The 24265-nt window shown below is 37.1% G+C and overlaps 1 protein-coding gene across 2 annotated transcripts in view; it reads left to right on the top strand.

Moving 5' to 3' along the window:
- SLC12A2 (solute carrier family 12 member 2) overlaps positions 1-24265 on the top strand; it is a 102353-nt gene that overhangs the window by 14398 nt on the left and 63690 nt on the right. For both annotated transcript variants that reach the window (XM_043912197.1, XM_043912196.1), the window contains exons 2-4: positions 9972-10091; positions 11331-11406; positions 11715-11810. In XM_043912197.1, coding sequence (XP_043768132.1) covers positions 9972-10091; positions 11331-11406; positions 11715-11810 — 292 coding nt within the window. The remainder of the gene's footprint in view (positions 1-9971; positions 10092-11330; positions 11407-11714; positions 11811-24265) is intronic.

The raw sequence follows: 24265 nt of genomic DNA, 5'->3' as shown, positions 1-24265 counted from the left end.
GAAAACGGGGATTGCTCATAAAGGCTCAATATTCATTTTCTGTGTCTTTGATTAAAAATGACAGGAAAGGCTCCATTTTAATGTATTTTGAAGGAGTGGAGGTAGATGCTTCAATAACAAGAGCTGAATAAATAAATTACCAAGTGTGATATATGCTATGAAGAAAATAAAAGGGGCACTGCTGAGAAGAAACTGTATGTTGGGTGATCTGGGAAGGAGGCTACATTTGAGCGAAGACCTAAAGGTTGAGAAGGAGCCAGCCATTTTCAAAGTGTGTTAAAGACAGAGGGAAGAGCAAGCAAAAAGTTCCCCAGGAGGAAATACTTTAAAACCAAAATTTCCACAATAAAGCAGTGTTATATCAAATTAAATATTTTAGTTAGAAGTCTTTCAGTAATTTCCTAACTTTAAAGGATAGGATTTTGAGGATGTACAAAAAACTTGAAGAAAAATTAGTAGAAATAGTAAAGTCTATAATTGTAAAAATACAGAAAATTTACTTCTAAAACAGACTAATATTTACTTTTTCTTCAGTTATGTCAAATCTTGGTATGTGTGGACACAAACCACCAATGATAAACTTCAAGAATTCTGTGTGGATAATTTTATTTTTCAAGCCTTCCAGAAAGGGCATGGATGTGTAGGTGGATCCCAGGGGTCAAGAGGTTGCAATGATAAATCATATATGGGAGGAAAGAACCTAGTATGACCTTAGTTCAGTTCAGTTGCTCAGTCGTGTCCGACTCTTTGCGACCCCATGGACCTCAGCACGCCAGGCTTCCCTGTCCGTCAGCAACTCCCAGAGCCTCCTCAAACTCATGTCCATCATGTCAGTGATGCCATCCAACCATCTCATCCTCTGTCGGCCCCTTCTCCTCCCGGCTTAAGTCTTTCCCAGCATCAGGGTCTTTTCCCAGTGAGTCAGTTCTTCGCATCACGTGGCCAAAGTATTGGAGTTTCAGCTTTAGCATCAGTCCTTCCAATGAATATTCAGGACTGATTTTCTCTAGGACTGACAGGTTGGATCTCCTTGCAGTCCAAGGGACTCTCAAGAGTCTTCTCCAACACCACAGTTCAAAAGCATCAATTCTTCAGCACTCAGCTTTCTTTATAGTCCAACTCTCACATCCATACATGACTACTGGAAAAACCATAGCCTTGACTAGATGGACCTTTGTTGACAAACTAATGTCTGCTTTTTAGTATGCTGTCTAGGTTGGTCATAACTTTCCTTCCAAGGAGCAAGCGTCTTTTAATTTCATGGCTGCAATCACCATCTGCAGTGATTTTGGAGCCCAGAAAAATAAAGTCAGCCACTGTTTCCACTGTTTCCCCATCTATTTACCATGAAGTGATGGGACCAGATGCCATGATCTTAGTTTTCTGAATGTTAAGCCAACTTTTTCCCTCTCCTCTTTCACTTTCATCAAAAGGCTCTTTAGTTCTTTGCTTTCTGCCATAAGGATGGTGTCATCTGCATATCTGAGGTTATTGGTATTTCTCCCGGTAATCTTGATTCCAGTTTGTGCTTCATCGAGCCTGGCATTTTCCTTGATGAACTCTGCATAGAAGTTAAATAAGCAGGGTGACAATATACAGCTTTGATGTGCTCCTTTCCCGATTTGGAACCAGTGTGTTGTTCAATGTCCAGTTCTAACTGTTGCTTCTTGACCTGCATACAGGTTTCTCAAGAGGCAGGTCAGGTGGTCTGGTATCCCCATCTCTTGAAGAATTTTCCACAGTTGTGATCCACACAGTCAAAGGCTTTGGCATAGTCAATAAAGCAGTAGTAGATGTTTTTCTGGAACTCTGTTGCTTTTTCAGTGATCCAGTGGATGTTGGCAATTTGATCTCTGGTTCCTTTGCCTTTTCCAAGCAGCATTTAAAAAATGATTTTGTGATTTTATCTATTTATTTTTGTGTGCTTTGGGTCTTTATTGCTGTGCAGGGTTTTCTTCAGTTGCGGTGAGCGGGGGCTCCTCTGTCTACTAGCAGTGCTTGAGCTGCTCCTTGCAGTGGCTTCTGTAGCTGTGGAGAACAGGCTCTAGGCTAAGTGGGCTTCAGTAGTTGCGGCTCCCAAGCTCTAGAGCACAGGCTTAACAGTTGTGGTGCACAGGCTTAGCTGTTCCAAGGCGAATAGGATCTTCCTGGGTCAGCGATTGAACCCATGTCTCCTGCATTGGCGGGTGGATTCTTTACCACTGAGCCACCAGGGAAGCCCTGACCTAGAGCATTTGATCAAAAGAGGTTGCTAACTTGAGCAGCTAACGTGGTATGGAAAAAGATTATCCTAGGTAACATAGAAACCAAGTGATTGATTGGTCTGTCTTAACTACCCTACCACCATAGCATCCAGAAAAGCTTCCAGAGTTAAAGAACTCATGTAACTATCTTGGGCAATTTCATATTTAAACATTTTACATGCCTTCCAGGTGGGTTCTGTCTGTATACTAGCAATTCTTTCTCATAGGTGGTCCATGCAGCTGTCTGTAGCAGCCTCGCATACACTGTAGACCCTGGGGGAATTTCTGCAGAGCGAAAGAGACTTTTAGAAAATCCCCTCCACTGTCAGGCAGGGCAGAACTACTTCTGTCATTTTTTAGGAGGATTATGTCAGAAACCCTTAGTTTCTCTAGATTGGGAAGCAGAGGAAGGAAGGATGAAGCAAGGTAAGAGTGAAAATAGCTGAGGAATTGGGAAGTATAGTTTCTTAAGTTGGGCAGTTTGTCTATTGTCCTCTTACCCAAAATAGACAGCTTAAAATAATTCACTTTGGCGCTGTCACTGTAGTGTGTGGAATTCTCTCGTTTAGAAGATTCTCTGCATTGCCACCTTAAGAGCTGCATGGCTTGGGGAACCTGTCAAAAGACTGTTTCCACCTTTGTTAGGTGGAGCTTATGTCTATCTCTCAAAGATGTGCTAGTTCAGGGGAAGAGGATGTGTAAACACTTAGGGAAATGTCTGGCACACAGTAGGCTTTCAGTAAATGCTGGCTGTTATAAAAGGAAGCCAGACAGATAATAGGAGTCCAGATATACAAAACCAAATTATTGCCTAACCTACAGATCAATTCATATCCAGAGTCAAACTCTTTAAAAGTCATGGGGGGGACATCATCCTTTTCTCTGTGATATTTTCCATGTGTGTATATAGTTATAGGAAATAATAAGAGAATTGCTCAGAAACAGATATAAGGTGTATTTAACGACTCAGGCAGATTGTTGCACTGTTAAATAGGCTCTTCCTGCTTGTTTTTCATTTAGTACAAATATTAATCTGGAAGAATTTGAAACTTCTGGAATGATTAATGTTTTAGTTCTACTTACACGTGATCACCCTTCATGCTGGGCTTTTGACCTTTTTGGTGGTTGTAGTTAACAGAAATTTTTATCATCGTCTGCCACAACCACATCAATGAATAGATAACTTGATAACCTGAATAAGGATAAGCATTTTTGTGTATTTAAAATTTTCTCTGTTCTCTGGTAGAGCATAGCTACCACCCTACGCATAGAGTCTTCTAAATAGTGTTAGTCGCTCAGTCATGTCCGACTCTGTGACAGCCATGGACTGTAGCCCTCCAGGCTTCTCTGTCCATGGAATTCTCCAGATAAGAATAGTGGAGTGGGTTGCCATTTCCTTCTTCAATCTTCTAAATAAGTAGTTGTTAAATGCATTTGAACTTTTATAGCTTTATATCTGCCCCTGACATTGTTTTCCTGTTCATGTTTTTTTTCCCCTGTGGCTTAAGATTATTTGGTAAGGTTGATTTACTGTCTAAAAAGTCAGATCAGTTGTGTTTAGAATCCAAATATTACTTCATAGATCAAAATGGTGTAACACAGTGTAGTTCCCTAGTCTTTATTTGGCAGGGTAAATGATTCATTAGCCCATATTTTGTGGCAGCCAGAAAGTGATTAGCCAGTACATATAATTTTGTCATGTTGAAAAACTAAAGCAATCTAATATTGTTTCCTGTTGTTCTTTTTTTTTGCAATTTTCATCTTCAATAATTTTAACTTTGTGTGTCTATGTAAATGACTACCCTATCTTATACAACCCTCACATTAACTCTGTAAGTTGGTGTATTAGTTTAATAACTACTTTCTAGTTGCTGAGGTAACACTAATAGAAAATTTTTTTCCTCTAAATAAGTGGACCTTTACACAGAAGCATGCATTCATGAGACCGTAAAACATGATCGAGGTTTAATGCAACATATGTATCAGAGATACAGTGTGGGGACAAAAGGAGAAGGATCCCTAGTTGTAAGAGGAGTTAGGAATGCTCACTGGCATGGACTTCGTCCTCCATGTGGCATGGAGCGTTGGAGCTTCCCAGCAGGTGCCACGAGAGCCGCGCAGTGTGGGCGCTGAGAGCATGTGCAGCCCCGGGGAGACTGCTGCCTTTGCTCTGATGGGGTCAGCTGAATGTGTAATCTCGTCCTTGTTGAGAAGTGGCCAGGCATTGAAAAGCCAGGCCACCTAGGAATAAGTTTTCAGCTAATCCTTTTGAAATGTATTAACTGTGAGTCACACTCTCACATTTCTCACAAGGCACGCAAAGTTAAGTTGCTGTCCTACAGTCAGGTCATATCAGCTGACTTGATAGTCAGGCTCTAGAAGCCTCAACTGCTATATGTGGCTGTGACACATTGATCTTTATTTACAGTTTTGAGACTCCAAGGAGATGGTACACGTAGGCAGGGATTTATTATCCCATTTTACAGATTAGGAAACAAACCATCATAAAAGAGACTGTGACTTGAAAAGAAGCTCCCACCGTTTCTTTGACTGGTTGAGACTCACTGGTAATAGTAGAAAATGCCCTGAATAAAAGATAGAAAGCCTACTTTTCATTTTTAGTCTCTACTATAAAAATATCAATTCTGGGAGTGCTGAAAAGTTCCTAGCATGGTTCTTAATAAAATCAATCAGTAAATATTTGTTTAATGAATGAATGGAAGGATGTGGTTGTAGTTTATGCCCAGAAACTGCTTTTTGCAACTGTAGGATCTTCAAATAACAGAAGAATATCAGGAGTTATTTTAAGGGATTGGAACATTTCCCTCTTCAAAGGGTGTCCATATTTCAGCAGCCTTAAGTCTGTCTGGAAACAATATTTTAGTAGCTATAGACCTCAAGAGATAGTTTGGTACAGCTTTGCTCAGTTCTTTAAAACATCAGTAAAGCAATAAAAACCCAAACATTTCCCCCCCCGCCCCACAAATTAAAAAAAAAGTGTGTAGCTTACTGTCTTTTGCATTCTATGATCTAAAATTGCTGAGCTGAGATACTTTTTACCAAGCCTTTACCAGTTTAATTGTAAAAACAGAATGAATTTGTATAAAAATGAATAGATAGGCAATAGGCTTTGCCCAAAATGTGTTTTATTAGTGTTTTTTAACTGTATTCAAAAGTTGCACTGTCTAGACAGTCTTGATTTTCCTTTGAACAATAATAAGCCCCTTTATTCAACTTTGGAGAAAACATGTGATCATAAATCCTTCTGATCCCTGCACGATCATCTTTCGTGGGTATTCACATCCTTGTCTAGTGATGTCACAAACACCATCTATACTACTTTGTACACTTGAGATGAAAATTTTGTGCACTTAGTAACTGGGATGTCCAAAGAAAGAGAACAATTGTGACATTTTAATGTAATATCTACTTAAAGCATTTGTCAATGAAAAGTGCATTGGCATGCCCATGGTGAGGATATACACAGAAGATAATATTGCACTCTAGGTTACAGAGGCAGTGAGATGGTTTTAATTGTAATTAAACCGTTGGATAAGTATTTTTTCCTAAAGCTTTGTTTTTGTCCATTATTGTAAAAAGAAATGTGGCATCCTAGGTTGTCTCTAAAATACTCAGGAAAATTCTTGTGTTAGGGAAGAAACAGCAAGTCAATTTGGCAAGAAATTTTTTTCTTTTTTTTTCTTACTGAGGAATCATCATTAAACCAACCCCTTGTATTGAAGTAGTATTTTCTCTTAGGTCACACAGAATATGAACTATGACTTCTGATATGTAAAAGATAATTTAAACCAGTGAATTAAAAGACAAGTTAATTTTTGGATATTAGAAACTGAAAAACTGTAAATTCTTAAAGATCAAAGACATGCATTGCAGAATAAATCTAAATTAATTTATATTATAAACAATTTTAATTATTAAGAATTTACTGTATTTCTGATCAAATACCTTTTTTGATATTTAAGTGTTCACTGAAACCTTTAAGAATTAAAAACTAATCCAAAACAGAGAGACTACTTTCCTCTTCTTTTTATTTAGAAAAAAGTTGTTGTTTGTGGTACATCGACGATTTCTTTTTTCCTCATATGGTAAGAGCTAGAGTAGTAAACCTAACGAACTGATCAAGTGACAACATCAGTGTTTACATAGAGGGCTGAAATGCAGAGGGGAGATCTGATCTGAAAATGTATGGGAGTCATCACTTATTACTCGTCACATATAGATGGTGGTTAAAGCTATAGGTCAGGTAAGATGACTATAGGGAAGAAATAGGGTGAAAAAAAGAGATGGTCTAAGACCAAGTGTTGAAGTGACTTCTACCATTTAAATGCAGGGGGTAAGAGGCTGAGAGAGTATGGTATTTCAAAAAATGTTTGAAGAAAGAGGGGTTTGTCAACAGTATCATGAGCTACTTCAAAAGACCTTTGAGCCAGAGACTAAAAAATGTACATTAGATTTATTATATTTGGCAGCAGAGTAGTCTTTGAATGTCTTTAAACTATTTCAGTGTTGTAGCATGGTGAAGCCAGATCAGTGTGCATTGATAAATATACTGTATAGTATTTCAGCAAGTTTAGCTGGGCATTTGGAGGTGGAATGTGCAGTGAATAGCGAAAAGATAACCATGATTAGAGGAGAAAGAATGATCAAGTTGAGGTAGAAATTTGAATATACACGGGAGAGTATCCACAGTGTAAAAATTCTACTTTTCTCTACTCCCTGCAAAGAAATTATGACCATGGAAACCAGAGTTTCCTTTCATTCTTATATTTTTTTGTATCTCAGAAAAAGTGGTCAGTTACTCAGGTTTTCTCTGCCCAAGTTTCTCTCTTCATTTTTTTCCCATAGCTTCTCCCGCTAGCTCTTTATCCCTGGCCCCTCTCCTAAGTTCCAGTCATGAATTTTTTAATAGCCTGATAGAACTCTTTGTTTCATGGCTCCTCAAATTCAGTATGTCCAACTGAATTAATTTTCTTTTCAGACTGACATAATTTACCAGGATCTCTATCTGTTTCATTGAGAAATCCTTGCAGTCACTGTGGGCCTCCCTGTCCGGGTCTTGCATTGTTTCCCCTGCCTCTTCCTCTCTTCCTCACCCTCTTCTTGCTCCCAGTCCTAATCCCTGCTCTGTAGGTCCAGGCTCACAGTGCTACATTTTGAAAGATTATTTCCCCAAATGTATTTAAATTAGTTTGGTCCATCTCATTCAGTATGGTATTATCCAAAAAATCATCTGTTATTTTTGACATTGTATTCATCATATGAAAAACAATAAAAACAAACAAACAAATGAAAAAACAAACCATTGTTTCTCTAAAAATGGTAGATAGATAAAAGATTTTATTTATGTACCTTCTGTCACTGTAATATATAGTCCATAATTGTACATGTGAAATTCTTCTGGTAATAAGATTTGTATATAATAGTGTGTGTGCATGTGTAGATAAAATGCCATACTCAACAGTTTCCTTATTTCTCTGAAACTAATGTATTTATAGAAACAAAATGTGTATTCCACATTGGTTTCCTGTTCTTTTGGAAATTAATATAATTATAAACCCAATTTACTTAAATTTATTGATTTAAATATAAATGACATAATTGATTTTAATTTTTGAATTGTATTTTAAAGATTAATAACACTTTTTAAAGTAGAACTATAATAACATGATAAGGAAGTTAAAAGTTTATTTGGATTAGTCTTTGTTTTAAAATACATTATTCATGCAGAAAAACCTTACTTTGTATTTTAAATATAGTTCATATATAGTGGAAAGTAGTATAATTATTGCTAGATCTTCAACTTTGAGGTAGAATTCTAATAAACACCCACAGCAAAAATTTTGAGATGCCCTCTTGCTTCTGAATTATTAAAGACACCCACATTAGTACTTAGCTTTGGAGAAAGTAGCCTATTAGGTACACACATCTTTAGTTTTCTTTTAATAGAAATGGGAATAGAAAGTCTCTCTTTATTATCATAGGTATTGAATTTTCTTGTAATACTTGCAGGCTATATAATAATTTAAAGTGTTATTTTATAACTGAAGAGCATTAAATATCCTAGAGTGAAATCTAAGGAACTTCTGGCTATTTTAAAGTTAATTGAGTTAAGACATTTTTGTTCTTGTTTTACTTGAATAATGGAACAGTTGAGTCATTAGTTCTCTTTTGGGGGCCAGGCTTGGGGAACTCATCAGTAATGTCCTCCTGTCTAGAACATAAACAACAGTGGAGGTAAAGCCAAAGTGGGTGCTGAGCTACCAGGTCCCTGGTTACATTTTCCCTGTTTGTACATGTTTCCAACATGTTTAGCTGTTACTGGTTTATGTCAAATTCTAAGCGAGAAAGAGGGCTAAAAATAAGGCAGATCCATTGACTGAAATGAGGAGTGACAGTCTGCAGTCTGATAGAGAAGAAGAGGTGAGAAAGATGACCAGATGTAGTCATTGCAACAAGTACTTCATGGCCTAACAATTCTCCTATGTGTATACCCAGGATAAATGAAAAACACATGTAGCTCAATAGTGAAGAATCTGCCTGTCAATGTAACAGACGCAGGTTCAATCCCTGGGTCAGGAAGATCCCCTGGAGAAGGAAATGGCAACCCACTCCAGTACCTTTGCCTGGGAAATCCCATGCACAGAGAAGCCTGGCAGGCTGTAGTCCATGGGGTTGCAAAAGAGTCAGACACAACTTAGCGACTAAACAACAGCAGGTCTTGGTTGACAGCACTTTGAAAAACCATCAGCAACAATGCATTTGAATCTACTTGGCTAACAGAAGTCAAAGAAAAAAAAGGAAGTTTGTTTTATTACATACGTTTCACTCTGTTGTAACACAAAACTTGCTTCAGGTCATTTCTATGAGAAAAATTATATTCAGAATTCTGTAGAGGGTGTAACCACTGAAAAGGATTTTTTTAAAGGAACTATGGACAGGGAAAGAGAATGTAAAGAACAGAAACTAAGAATTATAGAATCAGACGTGAAACATAAAAGCCTTAGAGGGAAACACTTGTGAAATGCACTCTGTCAACCAGTTCATGTATGAATCTGAGAAAAGTTAGGAGAGAGGGAAGAGCACTGAATGAAGTGCTGAGTAAAGACAGGTCAGGATGAACCTTGGGGTCAACAGAGAAGACTGTTCATTGACGACAGAGGAGTTTGGCAGTGTTAACACTGAAATCTCAGATATGGGTTGGATGCACTCAGGCAAGATAAAGTTGTAACTAGAAAGACAAGGTCTGAATTGACCCACCTGGCTAGCCTACACTTAGCAAACAGTATTCTTTGTGTTCTCTGGATACCACCAAAATGTAATTAAAATTTAAAATTATTAAAATGGATTTGCTGTCACAATAAGATTTACAGATTTATAACTCAATGAGTAAGGTTTTCTTCCACTTTATTGATTTACATTTTCGATCCCTGGGTTGGGAAGATCCCCTGGAGAAGGGAAGGGCTACCCACTCCAGTATTCTGGCCTGGAGAATTCCATGGACTGTATAGTCCATGGGGTCGCAAGGAGTCGGACAGGACTGAGTGACTTTCACTTTGAGGTAAAATATTTAGAAACTCTTGGTTCTTGGAATTCTGTACTGTGCCCTCCTTAAACATGGTGAAGTGCGTTCAGTGATGTTTGTTTTATCAAGTGGTTTTACATGTTAAATAATTCTTAAGCATAATTCACATTTCCTCTTATGACCAGGAACCTTTTGAGGATGGCTTTGCAAACGGAGAAGAAAGCACGCCAACCAGAGAGGCTGTGGTCACGTACACTGCGGAGAGTAAAGGAGTGGTGAAGTTTGGCTGGATTAAGGGTGTACTAGTATGTACCTACGAACTTAATTTTAGAGTTACATATTTCTGTTTATTAGAAAATCTTCCTAGTATTATCATGAATTCTCAAATAATGCTTTCTCTTCCTAAAACTGTTTTATCTGGTTTTTACGGAGGACCACATTAATAACTTATACCTCCTTTTCTTCTGGGTATTAAATTGGGTAAAGGAAATATGCTTATTCATTTAATTGAATTATACTTGGTTACCTCTGAATTATATTTTATAACTTCTTATGAATCCCACACATTGTCACTTCTCAGAAATCAAGTATGAAGCTAGTTCATTGATGGGAGCAGCAGAATTAAGGAAACCGGGCAGGCAGCATAGCTGAAATGTGCCTGCTTCCTTTCCTGCTACCAGATTGTCTTTTGAAGAGAAATGTGTAGAAGTTAAGCAGCAGAATATAGGAGAAATATTTATGTTGAGATCACTTCAGTAGACAGGTTTAGGTGATTAAGGTTCAGATTTACTTTTTTTTTTTTTTTTCCTGTGTTTGAATAGGCTCTAAGGATCTAACTAGAGTAGACAGTCTGATTGAGACTTTGGAAGCACTAAATTATAGTTGCATTGACATTTAGGGGAGTAGAAGGAAAATTCCAATTCTAGTCGTAGTTTTACTGTCGAATTGAGTGCATTTTATGCTCTGGGTTGTATCGTTTGCCTAGTCTTAGATCTTAGCATTTCAGAAGACTATATACTATGTATGAACATAATAAATAAAAGTAAAAATAAGTTGGGGATACTGTCTTACAAAGAGTTTTGGTTTCTGAAACATGTGTGAATAGTTAGCATTTGAGTTGACAAATATTACAGAGTATTTAAGGCTACTTAGAGATTATGAAATGAGGATGTTATTAAAGAGTAAGTTAAAAATTAAACTTACTTGGATTGAAAAGGGGGGAACATACACTGCTCTTCTTTAGGACTGAAGTCTTAAAATACTCCTTGTATCTTTTTTGTTCATTTGCTTCTGCTGCTTCAGATAATTTGTGTGTGTACACACACTCATATATTACATCATACTTATACTTCAATTAGCTCACATTGAAGCTCTTACTAAAGCTCTTTTTAAAAATATCTGTTAAAGAAAAGGTTCGGATAAGAGATTTGAAATGACTTTCTGTAGCTTTAAAAAGTATGTTATCCAACTATTGGCTAGTTGAGCATTTACTGTATATTGTATTTAATTTCTTTTCCTCTGTGACTTGGTTTTTTCTCTTCTAGGTACGTTGTATGTTAAACATTTGGGGAGTGATGCTCTTTATTAGATTGTCGTGGATTGTGGGTCAAGCTGGAATAGGTGAGTGAAGTTACATACTGTTGAGTCATTTGAGAATGAGTAGGCAAAGTAACTGAGTGCATGTGTAGGCTCTAAACTTCATAAAATTCAAGCAGTTGGAGTCATTCTAAGCTACATTCTCCTTTGTGTCAGACAGTTGTCTTAATGTCCCTTTTTCTAATTGTAGATTTGATCTAAAATGGGTTAAAAATAAGATAATTTGTAAGTTATAATGTTAATTCAGTATACTTAGACTCATCAGTTCTAGATGTGGCAGGTTTGAATGAGACTAAAAGTATTCTCAAGTTTTCTTTTCTTTTTCCCTAAAGGTCTGTCAGTCATTGTAATAGCAATGGCCACTGTTGTGACAACTATCACAGGATTGTCTACATCAGCAATAGCTACTAATGGATTTGTACGAGGAGGTAAATTCAGTCTTTGCACATCATCATCATTGGGTTACTGACGCTAAATAAACAGATTTTAAAATATTTCTATTTTTTTTTACCTTAAAAACAACATTTTGGGTTCTGTATAGGCAAGAAAGTTGCTGTTGAGCCCTTCTGAAGTAGATCTTGAATATAAAATTTTAAATTGATCCATACACAAACATGTATGCTTCAGATTGTTCAGGTGATCAGATGTCTGGTAGCAAGAACGGAGCTTCTAGCTGGGTTTCTTCTCCATCGAGGCTCCCTTTGTTACCTCCTCCCAGGATTTCACCCTTGGGTTAGTGTTGTGCAGCCTGCGTTCGGTCAGTATTACGCAGGTGTCGCCTCGTTCCTCCCCACTGAAGGAAATGCAGTCAGAGTTCTTTCCTCATGGTCTGACCGCTTGTGTGAGTTAAACCTGGGGCTCTGAATCCATACCCTCAACTCCAGCTATCTTCTGTGGGTACCCTGAAGCCTGTTGTATTGGAGCCCACAAGCTCTGCCTCGTGAGGTTTTACTCTTCCCAGGAAGAATACCCAGGACAGCAGGAGAATGGCTCTGGGACCCCTGAGAACAAGAAGAAAAGAAATCCATTTTCCAAAGCAGATCTCATCATTCAGATGGAGAGGAAGATGCTGAGAGAAAGAAGAGAAGATGTGTACCAGCTCCTATAAATTCATCATAGCAGATCAACTAAGAAAGGCATCTGCCTGTTCCCCATCTGCCTCAACTATTTTACAGATCTGTATTTAACGTTACATGCATACAATTTCTGCTTTATCTGTATTAGTACTTGGAGAAAGAACCAGATTGAGCTTTTCATTTTTTCCACAGTCGTCTTCAGGTATCTTATGTACCAGAGGATTCAGATCACTGTGGCCCTAGGGGAAGCTGGTAGCTCCCCTCAGTACAGTTATGACTATGTGTTGGCTGTTTTATGTGCACATGAAGTTGGGGTCTAAGATGTGGGTATGCCCAAGAGTTAATCAGGCAATACTGAGAGATTCTTGTGCTTGTGTACTGGGTGCCCCATGCTTCATTTCGTTCTGCTACTATTAGGAGATGGAAGTAGAAGGAGAAATTGATGCAGTGTTAGTTATTTGAGAGGATCAGCAAACCATCATTGACTTTCTTCTTGTCTTCAGCCCTTCAAATCTAGGTTGTGAGACTCAAGGGGAGTGGGGCATGGACCCACTGTCAGCACAAACCCCAGACTGTTCTCTGTGAGTCCAGACTTCTGGGAAGTATAGATTTTCCTGCATTGTGACTAAAACGCCACTTCGTGCAGTACTACCAGTAGTTTTCATATATTTTTACAGATACTTCAGAGACTTGTATCTAATCTTCTGTCCTGGGCCACGAACAACATATGAGAATATAGAGTGTGTGAACCTGTGTCCCAACAAAGTACCATGTTGCAGTTTTGTCTGAGTTCCCTCAAAATGTTAAGTCAGTTTACAGAGTAAACTAACTGTAGGGAAAAAAAAAAACAAAACATTGAATTATATAATTTGAAATTCTTCTGTTACCACTTATTCTTAAATGACAAAGTAAATATGTTTGCTGAAATAATGAAACCTATGGGAAAAGAGAAGCCATTAATTTAAAGAAATGACCAAATATTTTGAAGCTTTGCTAGAAGGCATTTATTTTTCATTTAGATCAGTCAGTGATGTTAGAAACTGAGCTGATCTTTTATAGAATATAAGTGAGCTGCATTATCTGCAGTGAAAGTTCCTGGAGATTCTTGCAATGAATGTAAACTCCTTCTCTCTCCTCTATATATGCTTCATAGACTTTGAGATCCCTAACAGAATTTATTTTGGTTTCTTGGTAAAACAGTATTTCCACATGGGAATAAGTAGATATAGGTATAAAACTGGTGAGATAACATTTTATTCTGTATCCATGATTCTACATTAAAAATACCAGTATGAGTCATACAGTTTATCCCAAAAGAATGTATTTCTTAGCTCTCTCCACAAAAACCACCTGTCACAGATGGTCAGCCCAGTACCAATGAGCACCCCTAGTGCCCACATTGTGTATTTTCATTCAAAGGAACCAGGGAACCTTGGAGAAATGATTGATTCCATGTCTGGGTAGGAAATGTACTAGAGAAGTCTAGACATCTTTTCTCATCAGTAAGTGAAGAAGATAACAAAGGCTATTGTTTCATGTTGAAAGGACTGAGGAGCCAACCTGAAAAAGCTAACACTTAACTTTGGATAGTTTGAACAGGAGTACTACTACTAATTATAACTGATTTAAATGAAAGCATAATATATATAATAAAATCCCTAGATTCACAGACATCACACAAACACACAAAGTCTCATTTTTTTACCTTTGTAGAATGCTAGAGAACTAACTTATTTTGAAAATTGATAAAGAATCTAGTGTGAATTTCATTTCTGAATGAAAATTTCCTTACCTCAACTCAGTATAAGCAAGAAATTAATAAGGGATTTATCCTTTAGGTAATTATTCTACAAAATAAGTGAAGAAAAAGAAATTGGAATATGCCAACTCTGTAAACCCTTTGCTTAATAAGAGCGCCTGTGAAGGACTGAATGTGAATCACCTTGGCCTATAGCTCCAGGAAGCATAGAATAGGGAGGGAAAAGAGGAACTTACAAGTGAGACTATAGGATGACAGCAGCAAATGCCAGACTGGGAATCTCTCTGGAACAAGGAATCCTTGTTCAATAAAATTTTGCAGGGAGCAAAAAGATAGAGAGGGGTTATGGTTTAAAACAAACTTTCAGACTTGGTTTATGTATAGATGGAGTTGTCTTTCAGTATTGTGGAGCCAGGGGTGCCTACATTCAATGCCCTCTATCCCAATCACTGAGGACTTAATTTTCACTTCTTCCTTGAAAGGACTGTGTAAGAGGAGATCAGGAGAGCTGGAACTATCTAGAAGGTCGAAGTGCAAAGACTTAGGTAGAGATATAATGGGAATAACAATATCTGCATTGGATGCCCTTTAGCCCAATCACTGAGGACTGAAAGTTGACTATTAAGGGAATTAACAAGAAAATATTTTACTCAAAATATTGCTGATTGTGGTTGCTCTGTTTAATAATTTCATTTTCAAGAGCCCTCTTTTAAACTTGAGCATGTAGTAATTAATATAAACTATTTTGAGGTAGTGTTTGACAGTTTAATTTGTTTTATCATGATTTTTAACTTGATTATTAACAATTTAATTTATTTTATCTTGATTCAGTTAATGGTGTTAAATGAATTATAATATTTTTCTGTATTAATACTGAATAATATTTTATTCTCATTTTATCAAGTGTGTGCTTCCAGCTCCATGGAAGTGTGTGTAATGTGTTGTGTTCTTTATGCCATCAGTCAGTTCAGTTCAGTCAGTCACTCAGTTGTGTCCAACTCTTTGTGACACCATGAATCGCAGCACACCAGGCCTCCCTGTCCATCACCAACTCCCAGAGTTTACGCAGACTCATGTCCATCAAGTCGGTGATGCTATCCAGCCATCTCATCCTCTGTCGTCCCCTTCTCCTCCTGCCCCCCATGCCTCCCAGCATCAGGGTCTTTTCCAATGAGTCAACTCTTCACATGAGGTGGCCAAAGTACTGGAGTCTCAGCTTCAGCATCAGTCCTTCCAATGAACACCCAGGACTGATCTCCTTTAGGATGGACTGGTTGGATCTCCTTGCAGTCCAAGGGACTCTCAAGAGTCTTCTTCAACACCACAGTTCAAAAGCATCAATTCTTTGGCACTCAGCTTTCTTTATAGTCCAACTCTCACATCCATACATGACCACTGGAAAAACCATAGCCTCGACTAGACGGACCTTTGTTGGCAAAGTAATGTCTCTGCTTTTTAATATGCTATCTAGGTTGGTCATAACTTTCCTTCCAAGGAGCAAGTGTCTTTTAATTTCATGGCTGCAGTCACCATCTGCGGTGCTTTTGGAGCCCCCAAAAATAAAGTCTGACACTGTTTCCACTGTTTCCCCATCTATTTGCCATGAAGTGATGGGACCAGATGTCATGATCTTAGTTTTCTGAATGTTCAGCTTTAAGCCAACTTTTTCCCTCTCCTCTTTCACTTTCATCAAGAGGCTTTTTAGTTCCTCTTCACTTTCTGCCATAAGGGTGGTGTCATCTGCATATCTGAGGTTATTGGCATTTCTCCCGGCAATCTTGATTCCAGCATGTGCTTCTTCCAGCCCAGCGTTTCTCATGATGTACTCTGCATATAAGTTAAATAAGCAGGGTGACAATATACAGCCTTGACGGACTCCTTTTCCTATTTGGAACCAGTCTGTTGGTCCATGTCCAGTTCTAACTGTTGCTTCCTGATCTGCTTATAGGTTTCTCAAGAGGCAGGTCAGGTGGTCTAGTATTCCCATCTCTTGAAGAATTTTCCACAGTTTATTGTGATCCACACAGTCAAAGGCTTTGGCATAGACAATAAAGCAGAAATAGATGTTTTTCTGGAACTCTCTTGCTTTTTCCATGATCCAGCAGATGTTGGCAATTTGATCTCTGGTTCCTCTGACTTTTCTAAAACCAGCTTGAACATCTGGAAGTTCACGGTTCACGTATTGCCAAAGCCTGGCTTGGAGAATTTTGAGCATTACTTTACTAGCATGTGAGATGAGTGCAATTGTGCAGTAGTTTGAGCATTCTTTGGGTTTGCCTTTCTTTGGGATTGGAATGAAAACTGACCTTTTCCAGTCCTGTGGCCACTGCTTTATGCCATAGGAGAGATTTAATTACTCTAAGTAGCCTTTACATTGACTTTAACAGTACATTTTAGAGATTAAACAGGTAGAATCTAGAGAAGTATAGTTTTTTTAAAAAATAGAAATTAACTGTCAACCTGTAAAGAAGTGTTATAAAGCAGAGACATTACTTTGTCAACAAAGGTCCGTCTAGTCAAGGCTATGGTTTTTCCAGTGGTCATGAATGGATGTGAGAGTTGGACTGTAAAGAAAGCTGAGTGTCAAAGAATTGATGCTTTTGAACTGTGGTGTTGGAGAAGACTCTTGAGAGTCCCTTGGACTGCAAGGAGATCCAACCAGTCCATCCTAAAGGAGATCAGTCCTGGGTGTTCATTGGAAGGACTGATGCTGAAGCTGAGACTCCAGTACTTTGGCCACCTCATGTGAAGAGCTGACTCATTGGAAAAGACCCTGATGCTGGGAAAGATTGAGGGTAGGAGGAGAAGGGGACGACAGAGGATAAAATGGTTGGATGGCATCACCGACTCAATGGACAGGGGTTTGGGTAAACTCTGGGTTTGGTGATGGACAGGGAGGCCTGGCGTGCTGTGGCTCTTGGGGTCGCAAAGAGTCAGACATGACTGAGCGACTGAACTGAACTGTAAAGAAGTATGCTGTTCTGTGCTTCATCAGTCAGTCGTGTTCAGCTCTTTGTGACCCCATGGACTGCAGACAGCCAGGCTCCGCTTGTCCATGGGAGTTCTCCAGGCAAGAACTGGAGTGGGTTGCCATGCCCTCCTCCAGGGGATTGTCTCAACCCAGGGATCGAACCCAAGTCTCCTGCATTGCAGGCGGATTCTTTACCAGCTGAGCTACCAGGGAAGCCCAGTAAAGAAGTGTAACAGTGTCTGATTATAGCATAAAAATAATATTGAAACATTCAGGGGAAAAAAAGAGTTAGAACTTAGCAAATGCAAGGTCTTTAGTTTCAGTCTTGATTGGATTGTAGTAATAATGAGATGAGGGTACTATTTGAAGCTATTAGCAGCAAGTTAGAGAACCATCTCCTTGGTCCTCTTATTTCCACGGAGTAGAACTAGCACCACCAACTAGCTGATGGAGTCCCCTCTTTCCTTCTCCTCTGGTATACTCCCTGCCCTAGCCATATACACTCATGCAGCCCAGAACTCTTTCCCGCCCTGCAAATCCTGTTGGTGTTCTTGAAAGGTCCTATTTTACAGAGTTTACTTGGACCATGTGCAACAGGTTCTGCAATTCAGATGGTGCTGGCCAGCTTCCACTGTCACTCAGATCTGCATTTCCTAGATTTCACAGGCCAGAGTTTCTTCTGTCCACAGACAATCAATCTCTGAATATCAACTCATTTATGAAATAGAGAACAACCACAGGCAGCCTTTTATAATATGGAGATATAAGTTCTGGTTTTTTATTTATAGTGTATTATATGAACTGAGGGCTTCCCTGTTGGCTTAGAGGTTAAAGCATCTGCCCGCAAAGTGGGAGACCTGGGTTCGATCCCTGGGTCGGGAAGATCCCCTGGAGAAGGAAATTACACTGGAGAAGGAAATCTCCAGTATTCTTGCCTGGAGAATCCCATGGAGGGAGGAGCCTGGTAGGCTACAGTCCATGGGGTTGCAAAGAGTCGGACACGACTGAGTGACTTCACTTTATATGAACTGAGCAATAGAAGGGAACAGTTCATCAACCACTTTATGGTTTGGAGCATTAAAAACAGAGGTCAGTACACTTTCAAATAAAAGCCCAGACTACATCAAATTTCTGATAGGTAGTTCTGAGAATCGAAAATCAGTAGAAACCTACCTTTGTGACTAAGATCAAATGTTTTTATTCCTTGTATTTCAGTTCATCAAACAGATAATTGTTGAGCATGGGTTTTAGATTTTTAACTGTGAACAGGCTCACATTATGTGAGACCGATTGTGTTTCCCCCTGCTACTGTCACTCCCCCCACCCCCCTGTAGATAGCCACTTATTTAGCACCGTTTGTCAACAATCTACTCCATACTGGATTAGTTTTGGTGCTGCTGTTGAAAACCAAATTTTCTGTGTATTGTCTGTTCCATTGATTCATTTATTCTTCACCAGTTATTCCAAGACTACCTTGTTTTGATTGCTTAGCTTTGTAAGTTCTAAGTCTTTAAACTTTGTTCGTTTGCAAAATTGTTTTGACTCTTCTAGGTTCTTTGTATTGCCATATAAAATTTTTGAATTGGCAGTATCAATTTCTCTAAACACAGAAAACCTCTCTGGGACTTTGGGATTTCAGTCTTAAAATTTTGGGGGGGGGGGAAGAATGGTCATGTTAACAATATTGAATCTTCCAGTCTGTAAACATGGTGTGTCTTTCTATTTATTTAGATCTTTGTTTCTGTCAGCAGTGTTGTATATTTTTCAGTATAGAGATATTGCCTGTTTTGTTCAGTTTATCCCTCAGTCATGTTTTTCATCTGGTAAATGGTAATTGTAAATTTCATTTTCCAGATTTTTTAATGACTGTGTATAAATGCGTAGACTTACGTGTCCTGGTTCTGTGACTTTGCTGAACGTAAAGTCATGTCATCTGTGAACAGACATGGTTTATCCCCTTTCTTTTCAATCTGTAGTGTTTTCTTCTCTCCCTCTCTTTTTCCGTCTCCTTCTGTTGTGTCAATCTGTTGAAATAGATAGGGCCTTCAGTACCATGGTGAAGAAGCGGTGAGCATAAACATCCTTGTAGTGTTGCCAGTTTTAGGGGGACTGAGTTGAATATTTAAGATGCTAACTGTGGAGTTCTGGAAGATGTAATCTGTCAGATTGAGACAGTTGTGTTTCTAGGTTGCTGGTAGTATTTATCATGAATGAATGTTGGAATTTTGTTACACTTTTTCTACATCTGTTGAAATGGTTATGTGGTTTTTTTCTCTTATTCTGTTATTATCAAAATTATATGGTATTTTGAATCTCAGTAACCTAGCATTCATGGCATAAACCCCACAAAGATCAAAGATAATATTTGGTCAAAAAATATTATGGTTTCTGCTACTTTTTAGTTGCTAACATTTTGTTAACAACTTTTAAATCTATGAGCATGAGAAATATTTATCTAAAATTTTCTTTTTTTGTAATAATCTGTGTCAGGTTTTGGTATTAGGATTAAGCTCAACTCATAAGGGGTGTTGGCTAGTATTGGTTCTTCCTCAATTTTCTGAAAGAGTTTTTGTAAAATTGATCTTATTTCTTCCTCACTGGTGAAGCTACCTTGGCCTGTGGTTTTGTATGTGTGTGCATGTTACAAATTTAATTTCTTAGGAGTATTTCAATTTAATGTTCCTGTCATAGTTCTGGCAACTTTTTCAAAGAGTTTGTCCATTTTCACCTTAATTGATTTTTCTTTATTCTTTTCTGTACCTGTGGTCTTAACTTTTTTTTTCTACATTAGGCTTTCCTTTTTTTCTGTTTTCTTAAGGCAGAAGCTTAGATCATTGATTTCATATTGTTTACTTTTAATAGAAGTGTCATTTTTTAGAAATATTAGCACTTAAAGCTGTAACTCCTGCTTTAGGTTATCCCGCTAATTTTGATAGATTCTCCTTTCATTATTGTTCAGTTCACAGTACTTTTTAATTTCCCTTGTGATTTGTTCTTTTACTAGTGGGTTACTTAAAAATACATTGCATAATTTAAAACATATTTAGGGGAAGTCCGTACATTTAATTCAGCACTATTGTCAGTAATGCTATCTCATTTCAGTTCTTTGAAATATATAGTGACTTGTTTTATGGCCAGTAATCATATAGCTGTTGATTAACCTAGTCAGAGTTTTGGTTATTGATTTGAAATCTACTGAGAGCTGCAGGGACATGTATCCCCAAATCAATATGTAGTAATAACGGAACCCAGGGTATATAGTATTGTCATTACTTGGCATCTCTGGTGTCTGCTCATTGGTGTCTTCTACACTCAGAAGAGAGGGCATTTTACGACCAAATTTTGAGAGTTCATGAGGACATCTTTTCCGTATTGACTTTCTGTGTTTGCTTGACCAACAGATTTTTTGTAAATAATTATTTTTTCTGTTGTTGGCCTTTAATTCATCATCTTTTTTTTATAGTCTTCAGCTTATTCAATGATAATAAAAAGGCTTATTTAATTTGACATACTGTACTGAATAAACACTCAGAGAGACTTGAGTTTAAGCTCATTTCTTCCCTTACTATATGTGTGACTGTGGTCAAGTTACTTAACCTCTGTAAGCTTGAATTTTCACATATGTAAAATGGGAATGATAATCGTACAGTTGTCCCTTGAATACCACATAGGTTAGAGATGCTGATGACTCCTATGCAGTTGAAAATCCTTGTATAACTTTTGAATTCCCCAAAACTTAACTATAGATTACTGTTGATCGAAAGCCTTGTAGGTTGACATAAACCATCGATTAACACATATTTTGTGTATATGTATTATATACTGTATTCTTACAGTAAAGTAAGCCAGAGAGAATAAAATGTTACAAAGAAAATTCTAGTGAGGAAAAAGTACATTTACAGGACTACTTACTGATGCCATAAGTTTTACATCATCTTTTTACAAGATGGATCATTTGTTAGTACCTGCATTAATATTGTCTTATATGATACAAAACACTGCATATGTTACGTGTATCACTAACACTAGAGATGACATGAAAAGTTCACTTTGCCGTACACCTCAAAGTAAGACATCATGCAGATAAATGTATTCCAACAGAAGTTTCTTAAAAATGTGAGAAATTAAAAAAAACATCTAACAAATGAAAAGATAATGTGAAAAATGGAATTTATATTTATTTACAGGTATAGCAGTTCACACATTGAAAACAAAGAGGCAGCAATATGATTGCTTTATTGTAGCCTAGTATAATGATATGATTGTATCATGGTAGCCTAGCCTCTGCACTAGTGAGTGAATCCTTGTACAATTTTTATGGCATACAGTATTATAGTCATATTCATAGTATAGTATTATAAACACTGTTACTCTTTTAAAAAACCACTTATCTGCAATGACACACAGTTTCTCTAATTACCAAAGAAGGAGGGACGGAGCGCAGCATGTTTTGTATGTTAATTCTCTGAGCAGAAGTAATGTATTAGAAAGAAAATTAATATATTAATTTTGTATTAGGTATCATTCACCTTAAACCTATGTAAAGATAGACTAGTATCCACATACATTTTATGTATTCATGACATACCTAACTTGTTCTTAATTTTTTCTGTATTTCTATACCTTGTGATTCATCTGTGAGTTTTTTCAAATTATCACAAATCTCCAAAAAAAATTTTCAGTATATTTATTGAAAAAAACCTACATAGTAGTGGACTTGCGCATTTCACACCTGTGTTGTTCAAGAGTCATTTGTACTTGATAGAATTAAATAAAATGTGTAATTTTACTTAATTACAAAATAAAAATTTTATTTTTAAGGTGTGTATCACTCTATGTTGATTAGTAAATAGACCAATCTTTCAGAGCAGTAGATCTTTATACTATTTTGTTGCTAAGGAAAAAAAGAGGGGGAGAAAGCTCTTAAAACTGGTTGCCTCAAGGGCACAGGAATAGAAACGAGAATAAATAGGGCGGAGTACTGTTTCTTTTCATCAGGAATTTATAGGAAGATGAGCAGATGCTTTTAAAATATTCTTCATGTGTAACTTATTTTCATAAAAAAAAAGTGAAATCTTCTAAAAAGTAGTGAAACTAGGTCCTAGGTTTTAAGTTTAGGTGTCCCAATTAGTGGAAGATTTTTAAATAGTTTTGAAATATCAGAATTTGTTATTGTATTCATTATTTCCCTTCCAGTTATCTTTACCAATGTTAAATACATCTTAAGATATATATTTTTTCTTATTAGTAATAGAAAGACTTTAAATTTCAGAAAATCAAAACTTTAAACAACTGAATTGTATGCTTTTATAGGTTCTCTTGGTGTATTTCTCATTCTAAAGAATATTATCAACTGTTGAAATACATGAGTGGCTGACTGATTTCAGTTATCCTTTTATTGTGAGTTAATTGTCCTATCTATAAAGTCAGGGTAAATAATACTTGTCTTAATTCATTATTGATATTGAGATTAAATGACATGTTCATTAACTTTAGGCTGCGATAATTATGATATTCTAGGGATTTTCTGTGTGATTAATTATGTGATTTAATATCTTTAACTTTAGCTCTTTGACATAAAAATTGTCATTATATGTAAGTCCATTAGAATTTTTAGTGTTCAAAAGTATTTGGGGAAAATTTTTGTCGTTTCATCTCATTTTAAAAAATGAGACATACTAAATGATCAGGTTGCAGTTCTTTTTCTTCAGAATTTTAAAGATGATAAAAATTATTAATTGGTAAAGTGAATTACTGAGAAAGTTTTTTTTAAATTGGCCTATAGTTATTTTACAGTGTTGTATCTGTGCCTGCTGTACTGTAATGAGGAAGTTTTGGTGGATAGGTTTAAAGTATAGAATATTTTGAGAAACTTGATAAAATTAACCCCCAAACCTATTACAGGTATTTTCAAAATAAAGCTTGCATATTTAGTAATTTATTAAATTGTAGAATCTGTTGTTGCATTTGTCTTCATTATATGGTCTTAAGACTTCCTTAAGGCAGAAAGTGAAGAGAAACTAAAGAACCTCTTTATTGAAAGTGAGAGAGTGAAAAAGCTGGCCTAAAACTCAACATTCGGAAAACTAAGATCATGGCATCCGGTCCCATCACTTCATGGCAAATAGATGGGAAAACAATGGAAACAATGACAGACTTTATTTTCTTGGGTTCCAAAATCACTGCAGATGGTGACTGCAGCTATGAAATTAAAAGACACTTGCTCCTTGGTAAAAAGCTATGATAAAGCTAGACAGCATATTAAAGAGCAGAGACTTTACTTTGCCAACAAAGGTCCATCTAGTCAAAGCTATGGTTTTTCCAGTAGTCATGTATAGATGTGAGAGTTGGACCATAAAGAAGGCTAAGCACCGAAGAACTGATGCTTTTGAACTGTGGCATTGAAGAAGACTGTTGAGAGTCCCTTGGACAGCAAGGAAATCAAACCAGTCAATCCTAAAGGAAGTCAATCTTGAATATTCGTTGGAAGGACTATGCTGAAGCTCCAATACTTTGACCACCTGATGTGAAGAACTGACTCATTAGAAAAGACCCTGATGCTAGGAAAGATTGAAGGCAGGAGGAGAAGGGACAACAGAGGATGAGATGGTTGGATGGCTTCACCAACTCAATGGACATGAGTTTGAGCAAGCTCCAGGAGATGGTAAAGGACAGGGAAGCCTGATGTGCTGCAGTCCATGGGGTCACAAAGAGTCAGACACAACTGAGTGACTGATGGACAAAAAGAATAGAATGTTTCATCAGTGTCTAGAAAAATGTATATAACTTAATGTAACTTCAGTACTATTAAAACTAAGTTTTGATTATGACCTAGAAACCAAAAGTAAATTAGAAATTTAGGAGAGCTTTTAGAGACTTTAGATAAGTATTACACTGACTCAGAATAAAAATACTGATTTAAGTTAGGAAAATACTTGCTTCATGGTGATAGCTTGTTTAATGTCTTTGTCTACTCTGCCATTTAGGCAGGATTTATAATATAAATTAATATAAATCAGTATAAATTTATAATATAAATTATATTAAATATAATATAAATTTATTAATAAATTAATA

The sequence above is a fragment of the Cervus elaphus genome, chromosome 9 (genome assembly GCF_910594005.1).
Source record: "Cervus elaphus chromosome 9, mCerEla1.1, whole genome shotgun sequence".
Taxonomy (NCBI): Eukaryota; Metazoa; Chordata; class Mammalia; order Artiodactyla; family Cervidae; genus Cervus; species Cervus elaphus.
Note: the sequence above shows the minus strand (reverse complement) of the source record. Positions and strands in the feature narration are given on the sequence as shown.